The sequence below is a fragment of the Entelurus aequoreus genome, linkage group LG06, assembly GCF_033978785.1.
Source record: "Entelurus aequoreus isolate RoL-2023_Sb linkage group LG06, RoL_Eaeq_v1.1, whole genome shotgun sequence".
NCBI classification, from domain to species: domain Eukaryota; kingdom Metazoa; phylum Chordata; class Actinopteri; order Syngnathiformes; family Syngnathidae; genus Entelurus; species Entelurus aequoreus.
In genome coordinates, this window is record NC_084736.1 from 26,141,831 (window position 1) to 26,150,432 (window position 8,602).

An 8,602-nucleotide genomic window follows, 5' to 3' on the forward strand; every position below is an offset into this window, starting at 1 on the left:
CAAAACTAATAAAATGATAATTTTTAAACTTTAGATTTTTCAACAACCGTAACATGAATGTGTCTTCTGGGTCCTAACGCGAAACGACTTATAGTACCGAACATTACCAGCAGAGGCCACCAGAACGCAACATTTAGAAAACAAACCTTTGAACATCGTTTGAAAAAGTTAATAAAATCAAACTTGATTGTCGTTTAGCTGTAAATACAACATGGAGAGTGTTTCTGTAGGCTTTGAGATGAGGCCCAAAGAGCATAATTGTGTAAAACGAAGATTATATAACCACACACACACACACACACACCATGAATTGATTTACGTGGACACCGACTTAAACAAGTTGAAAAATGTATTCGGGTGTTACCATTTAGTGGTCAATTGTACAGAATATGTACTGTACTGTGCAATCTACTAATAAAAGTTTCAATCATTCAATTAGTGGGGTCATGATCTGTGGTCTTAGCGACCACTATCTAACCTTCTGCACCCGCAAAATAACTAAACCCAAAGCCAACGGCCACATCCAGATCCCTTAAAACATAATCCAGTGATAATTTCAACCTAAAATTACGTGAGTGGGACTGGTCCCCTGTGCTCACGAGCAACCTGGTCGATGATGCTTGGGATCGCTTCAAAACAGTGTTCCTATAGCGATACTAAATGACATGGCTCCTGTGAGAATAGTCAGGATCAAAGCCCGTTCTGAACCATGGATGAATCCAGACCTTTAGCTGCCATAAAAGACAGAGACAGAAAATACTTCGAATACCAAAAATGTAAAACCGAAGTAGATAAACAACCCAATAATAACCTCAAATCACTCCTTACAACACTCAAAACGAAATGCAATGAATTAAAAAATAAGGCAAACAACCTGACTAAATCCTTTAAAAAAAATTACATTAACGACAAAATGGAGGAAAACACAAATAAACCACGTGAGCTCTGGAAAATCTTCAACAACCAGCTTCCTGGCTGCAGCCAGAAACTAAAAACCAGACTCACCAACATCAACATCAAGGAGGGCGACTCCCTCATTACAGACAAAATGGAGGTAGCAAGCAGACTTAACACCTTTTTCACCAGCATAGCCAAAACTCTAGTTAACAAGCTGTCCCACCACTCTGGTCATTTTGGTCTAGAACACATTAAAGCCTACTACAGAAAGGTACGAGTATTCAACAACGATTTCAAATTAGAAATGGTCTCAGCTGACGAGGTGCTTTAAAAATTGAGCGCGCTCCACCTAAACAAGGCCACCGGTCTTGACAATATCTCCTCCAGATTCCTCAGGGACTCTGCCACCACCATTGCCCCAATCATCACGCACATAATAAACCTCTCAATTACACAAGGCCAAGTACCAAAAGATTTCAAGATAGCAAGAGTAACTCCCCTTTTTAAAAAAGGAAGCAAATTAGAACCTGGTAACTACCGACCTGTTTCTATTCTCAGTTCCATTTCGAAAGTAATGGAAAAAAATAGTTTATGAACAGGTCGATAGTCACCTTGCCACTAAAAAACTCATGTACAAATTCCAATCCGGCTTCAGAACTAACCACTCCACTGACACATGCCTTCTCTATCTCAGTGGTCCCCAACCTTGACATTTTTTTTTTGTTTTTTTTGTCATAAAGAAATACAATCATGTGTGCTTACGGACTGTGTCCCTGCAGACTGTATTGATCTATGTTTATCTATAATGTATATATAGTGTTTTTTATGTTGATTTAAAAAAATAAATAAAGATTATTTAATTTTTTTAAATTTAATTTAATTTAATTTTTTTATTTCTTGTGCGGCCCGGTACCAATCGGTCCACGGACCGGTACCGTGGTTGGGCACCACTGCTCTATCTGACCGACCACATCAAACATGAGGTGGACGCGGGCAAATACTGCGGCATGGTCATGCTGGACCTTCAGAAGGCCTTTGACACCGTCATCACATCAGAGCAATCGGCTTTGATAAAACCTCATCGAGCTGGGTGCAATCTTACTTGGAGGGGAGGAAACAGGTGGTAGAGGTGAACGGCACGGTGTCCCCCCCCCCCTCTCAGTAAGCTGTGGAGTCCCCCAAGGCAGTATTTTAGGGCCTTTACTGTTCTTAATATACGTAAACGACGTGTCATCAGCATGCGACTGGGAATTGTTCCTGTTTGCGGATGACTCGGCCTTGCTGGTATCCGGCAAGGACAAGTCACAGGTGGAAAAAATCCTCAGTGCCGAACTCTGTAGAATTTGCACCTGGCTCGCTGACAATAAGCTATCCATACACTTAGATAAAATGGAATCCATCCTATTTGGGTCCCAAATCAACCTTAACAAAGTCAGTGACTTCACTATTAAAGTGGGTGACATTGTTATCACCAGGAAAGATGAGGTCACCTACCTAGGTTCCATTCTAGAGGCTAATCTTTCCTGTGATAAAATGGCAACCAAGGTAATCAAAAAGGTCAACCAACGAACGAGATTTCTCTACAGAATCTCTTCTCTGGTCAACAAAAGCACCATGAAGATTCTAGCGGGAACTCTCATTCAACCCTTTTTCGATTACGCTTGCACCTCTTGGTACCCCAGCACATCCAAACCCCTCAAATCTAGACTCCAAACATCCCAGAACAAGCTAGTCAGGTTACTTCTAGACGTCCACCCCAGATCACACCTCACTCCTACCCACTTCTCCAAAGTGGGCTGGCTCAGGGTGGAGGACAGAGTAAAACAACTTGCACTGAGCCTAGTCTATAAAATCCGCTACACCTCCCTGATACCGAAGTACATGTCAAACTACTTCCTTAACGTAAATGACCGCCATAACCACAACACCAGGGGGAGCTCCACAAACCACGATAAACCCAGATTCCGATCTAACAAAGGTCTTAACTCATTCTCCTTCTATGCCACATCAATATGGAATGCACTCCCAACAGGTGTAAAAGAAAGTGCATCTCTATCCTCCTTCAAAACCGCTCTAAAAGAACACCTCCAGGCAACTTCAACCCTAAACTAACACCCTCCCTTCCACATCCCACCTCCCCGGATTGTAAATAATCAAATGTAAATAATTCAATGTATATACTCTGATGATTAACTTATGTGATGACTGTATTATGCAGATAGTATATATTTGTACCATGAATTGATTAACGTGGACCCCGACTCAAACCAGTTGAAAAACTTATTCGAGTGTTACCATTTAGTGGTCAATTGTACGGAATATGTACTGTACGGTGCAACCTACTAATAAAAGTTTCAATCAATCAATCAATCAAATTCACACACACACACACACACACACACACACACACACACACACACACACACACACACACACACACACACACACACACACACACACACACACACACACACACACACACACACACACACTCTCACACACACACACACACACACACACATGCACGCACGCACATACTCCAAGACATAGCAACAGAAACTGTCATACTGATAAACTGTTGCAACACATTTATTAACATGACAGTAAAATTGGCTTAAAATAAATAGTTTAAAAACGTAAAAAAATTAAACAATAACAACCATATTATTTATTGACTATTCTGTAGAAGCCTGTTTCCGCCACTAAAAAATACCCCAATGGTATCAGTTCTTATCTCATTAGACTTTCTTATCTCATAATTTCGACTTTCTTATCTCATAATGACTTTTTGTCTAATAATTTAGATTATCTTGTCTCATAATTTCGACTTTCTTATCTCATAATAATGACTTTTTGTCTCATAATTTTGATGAATTTATCTCATAATTTCGATTTTTTTTTTAAATCTCATAATTTCGATTTTTTTATGTCATAGTTAGGACTTCCGATCCCATAATTATGACTTACCATTGAGGTCTTTTTTGTGGCGGAAATGGGCTTCTATGGAATAATTATAATTATGAGACAAGAAAGCCGAAATTATGAGAAAAGAAAGTCTAAATTATGTGACAAAAAGTAAAAATAATGAGACAGGAAAGTCATAACTATGAGATAAGAAAGTCGTAATTATGAGATGAAAACTCAAAATAATAAGATGAGAAAGTCATAAATATGAGATAAATAGTTGAAATTATGAGATGAGTCAGTCGTAATTATGAAATAAAAAGTCATAATTATAAGATTTAAAATCATAATTATGAGACAAAAAGTCAGAATTCTGATATAAAAAGTCTAAATTTTTGAGATGAGAAAGTCATAATTATGAGACAAAAAGTCATAATAATGAGATTCGATTTTTTTTTTTAATCTCATAATTTCGATTTTTTATGTCATAGTTAGGACTTCCGATCCCATAATTATGACTTACCCTTGTGGTCTTTTTTGTGGCGGAAACGGGCTTCTATGGAATAATTATAATTATGAGACAAGAAAGCCGAAATTATGAGAAAAGAAAGTCTAAATTATGTGACAAAAAAGTAAAAATAATGAGACAGAAAAGTCATAACTATGAGATAAGAAAGTCGTAATTATGAGATAAAAACTAAAAATAATAAGATGAGAAAGTCATAAATATGAGATAAATAGTTGAAATTATGAGATGAGTCAATCGTAATTATGAAATAAAAAGTCATAATTATATGATTTAAAATCATAATTATGAGACAAAAAGTCAGAATTCTGATATAAAAAGTCTACATTTTTTAGATGAGTAAGTCATAATTATGAGACAAAAACTCATAATAATGAGATAAAAAGTCAGAAATATGAGACAAGAAAGTCTCTTAAGTTATCTGTTCTCTGTTAGCACCATTAGCTTTAGCATCTGTAGAATAAAAACATTCAGACTAGGACAGATGAGGATATGTGCCCCCCCTGCGGACAGCCCCTCCTCCTTCCTGAAAGTCAACAATAAAGTTGTTTCCAGTAAGACAGATACCTCCCCAAGCAAGTCTCATCGCCATGGAGACGGCGCAGCCACGCTGACCACCCATGCGGGGGTCTGTAGCGCGAGGGGGGGCGACCCAAGGAGACAATATTTCACACCTCCTTCTCGCCGGCTCCCTTTGTGCGTGCTGACGTCAGCGTGGCTACGGCGACTCGGCGCCTTTGTGTCCGCCATTCACGGCCGCTTAACCCCCCGTCCCGGTTCTCCCGGTGGTCCCCTGGGGTCCCGATCCCCTAATCTGAATGTTTGTTGACTCGCCAAACACCCCGCTTGACTGGCATGTCACGTGACCTTTGCGAGTAATCACATTACTTTGACGCCAACGCCCCAAGGCAGACGGAGGTCAAAGGTCGGCGCTCGCTGGCGCATGACGTTCTAGAATGTTCTTCTCATGTGAAAAATAATTATTTAATGTTTACTTTGTCTCCACTTGGTGGACTTTAGGGTTGGAGGGGGCTGCATTCCTCGCAGTTAATGTGTTAGACTGCTAACACACTCCATGCTAATTGATGCTAGAAGCTAAGCCCCGCCCCCTCTGCCAGTCAATCATTGGTGCAGCAGTTATTTCCTCACATATTAAAGTGCACGTTGCCTAGCAACCGTCCAGGCTTCACGCTCGCCTGTTGGAAGGTCTTGTTGTGCCCGCCAGTGGTCTGCTGATAAAAATGGCCGCCAAGTGACAACACAAATCAGCCAGGTGTCAGCGAACGCGTCCTGCCGCTGGCTGATAACACACACACACACACGCACACACACACAATGTGTGTGTGCGTTGTGTTTGGACCTGGACAAAAGCTTGTCGGTCCTGGTGGATCGGGTTCAAATCCGGCTGAGTCATGGCGGGGCAGGCCCGGGCTGGCCCCGCCATGGTCAGCAAGGTGCGCGCGTCATGTGACCCCCGGCCTCGTCTTACAGGACACGTGCTGATTATCTGTTGCCATGGCAACCAAACACCTTCAACCGCTCTCTCCCTCGATTGACTCAAGCCGTCAGCCATCTTTGTCCGTCCCGAACTTCTTTTGTCTCCCTTTTGCGTCGTCCAACGCATCGTCTTGCCAACTAACTAGCCCCGCCCCCTCCGTAGCTGCCATTGTTTGCTCTTCTTGTCACACACACACACACACACACACACACACACACACACACACACACACACACACACACACACACACACACACACACACACTGCATACAATGATGTTGACGCTTTCAGTGTGTTGCTCATTGTTTACATTTGCACACACACACTGTTGTCAGGAAACTTTTAACACGCTGATCATAAATCCGAGGCTACGCTCCCTTCCCCTTCAAGGCAGGCGTAACGGCTGTTGCCATGACGACAGTCTCTGTTGACGCTCATCAACTTTGTCGCTGTAGTCGGATTACGCCCGGTGCGTTTCCGAGCATCCCCATTGGCTCTGTTGGACGTCCATCGGCGGCCATCTTGGCGCGGCTCGTCTTACGCGCGTTGTGTTACCGCCACACAGTGTCGGGTGCTCGCCCATAACGAGTGTCGCCTTCCCGCGGCGGTCACGTGACCCTGCAGGGGGGTCATGCGTGTGTGGTCTGTGCCGGTGATATATGGACCATCGCACAAAGACCTGAATCACAAAGACCGCCCCCCCCCCACCCCCAAAACCACCAGCAGGGGCGTAAATCTCACATGCACTAAAGTGTGTCGCCATGATGCGTTCAAAGACATTTTATTGGTAGTTTATTGTGTGAAAATAAAAACAATCATCATGATGACATCATCACAGAGGTGTCAATCAACATCAGTCATAAAAGTCTTTGATGTCACACGATCGGTCCCCGTTTGTGGTTGGCGTGCCGCTCGACGGCCGCCGTCGGGACAAAAAGTGAGGCGGAGTCTTCCCCCCCCCCCCCCCCCCCCCCCCCCCGGTGAACAGGATAGTCAGTCATAGGAGGGGGTCGGAGCGGGGGTCGGCGCTCAAAGGGTCGGCGAGATCAAAGAGCTGCTCCAGGTTGACGGCCGAGTGACACAGGAAGTCCGTACGATCTGGCTCCGTCTCCTCGGGCCAGGCGCTCTCCAGGAAGGCGGCGCTGAGGAAGGTCTCCTCGTCCAGGTCGGACGGCCGTTTGCGCTTCTGGGCGTCGTCGCGGCCGGCCGGGTCCTCCTCCTTCATGAGGGGGTCCAAGGCCAGCTGGCCGCTCAGCGCCGAGTCCAGCAGGGCGTCCCAGTCGAAGTCTCCCTTCAGGACGCCGCTCTGCTTCTCATCCTCGGCGGGGAGCAGGGGCGAGCTAGAGCGGCGGGGGGGCGGCTTGCCGGCGCCGTTTCTGCGGGCCGACTTCCTCTTGACGGTGGGCCAGGACCCCAGCATGGTGCCCTCGCCCAGGTGAGGGTCCCAGCCGCCGTCCGTGCCCGTTGCGTCCTCGAACTCCCGCAGGAGGCGCTGGGACTCAGCCGGGACGGCGGGGGGGCCAGCAGACGGCGGCGGCAGCTGAAGGCCGAGCCGGCTCTGCAGCGCCGGGTTGATGCGGACCGGCGGCATGCGGCGCTTCTTGTAGGCGCCGCTCAGCAGGCGCTCGGCGTACTGCGGGTCGATCTTCCAGAAGCCGCCCTTCCCCGGCTCGTCCTTCCCCCGCGGGACTTTGATGAAGCACTTGTTGAGCGACAGGTTGTGTCGGATGGAATTCTGCAAGCACAGTGAGCCTCGATTAGCCTCGCCAAAACAGGAAGTGCTGACCTTTGTTAAATATTAGCTGGCCGCAATAACAACATGGCGTCAATCATTCACCCCAAATATTCACCTCCTCCTGTGTGCGTGTTTATAGTCAAGATTTGGAACCGCTGCACCTTAAGGGGGCGAAGACACTCAAAACACATTTGAACCTCTCTGCTTAGGCTGCTGCCCCCGCGACCCGACTTCGGACAAGCGGATTTGGCATTTATTTGGAGTATTTTAAAAGTAGTATAAGAGTTGTGTACCTGCCAGGTGGGCTCGGCGTGGCGGAAGTAGCAGAAGTTGTCCGTGATCCACTTGTAGATCCCCGCCAAAGTCATCTTGCTGGCGGGACTGGCGTGCATGGCCATGCAGATGAGGTGCGCGTACGAGTACGGCGGCTTGACGCGCGCGTCCGTCTTGTAGTCCACTTCGTCCGGACAGTGCCCGCGGGCCACGATGGCGGGCAGCGGCTGCATGCGGGTGTAGGCCGCCGCAGTTGGCTTCCCGGGCGTCAGCGGCGCCCCCATGGAGGCGGGGTCGGCGGCCAGCGGAGAGGCCGGCGCGTCCGAGCCGGGCCGCCGCGGGCCCAGCAGGTTGTGGGGGACGCTGCCCCCCAGGATGGAGAAGTCCTGAAGCCACTGCAAGCTGGTCAGGCTGTCGTCCAGACTCACGGAGCAGGGGCCCGGCCGCACGTCCCGCTCCTCGGCCTGGGCCGCGGCCGCCACCAGCTCCTCCTCCAGACCCAGCGAACCTTCCATGGTGCCCCCCACCCCCTCCTCCCCCTCTTGACCCCTCCCTCGCGGACGCAGGAACGGCCCGTGTCTCCTCCGCACCTGCGCACGTTCAAGTCCCCGCTCGGGAAGTTTCCAGAAAGCCTCCTTGGAGAAGAGCAAACAGAATCCAGTAGGGGGTCGAATTTCATAACACCATAAAGAGTCGATCTTCATTCTTACCTGCCGCTGTCAGCGCGATCGATTCACCTGTGCGTGCGCGTGCGTGAGAGCAGAGCGAG

At 47.1% G+C, this 8,602-nt stretch overlaps 1 protein-coding gene across 1 annotated transcript; it reads right to left on the reverse strand.

Annotated features, from left to right (window-relative positions):
* Window positions 1-6,802: 6,802 nt before the first annotated feature.
* foxj1a (forkhead box J1a) lies at window positions 6,803-8,537 on the reverse strand. Its single transcript, XM_062051773.1, has 2 exons — window positions 7,854-8,537; window positions 6,803-7,560 (listed from the first exon to the last, which is right to left on the reverse strand). Exons 1-2 carry the CDS (start codon window positions 8,535-8,537, stop codon window positions 6,823-6,825), a joined length of 1,422 nt encoding a protein of 473 aa, XP_061907757.1. The 3' UTR covers window positions 6,803-6,822.
* Window positions 8,538-8,602: the final 65 nt, after the last annotated feature.

Excerpts from the sequence above, each read along its gene's own strand:
- foxj1a (XM_062051773.1), bottom strand. The coding sequence starts at position 8,537 with ATGAAGATCGACTCTTTATGGTGTTATGAAATTCGACCCCCTACTGGA. Across the intron at positions 7,561-7,853 it reads ACGCCGAGCCCACCTGGCAG|AATTCCATCCGACACAACCT; the intron begins GTACACAACTCT and ends CTGTGCTTGCAG.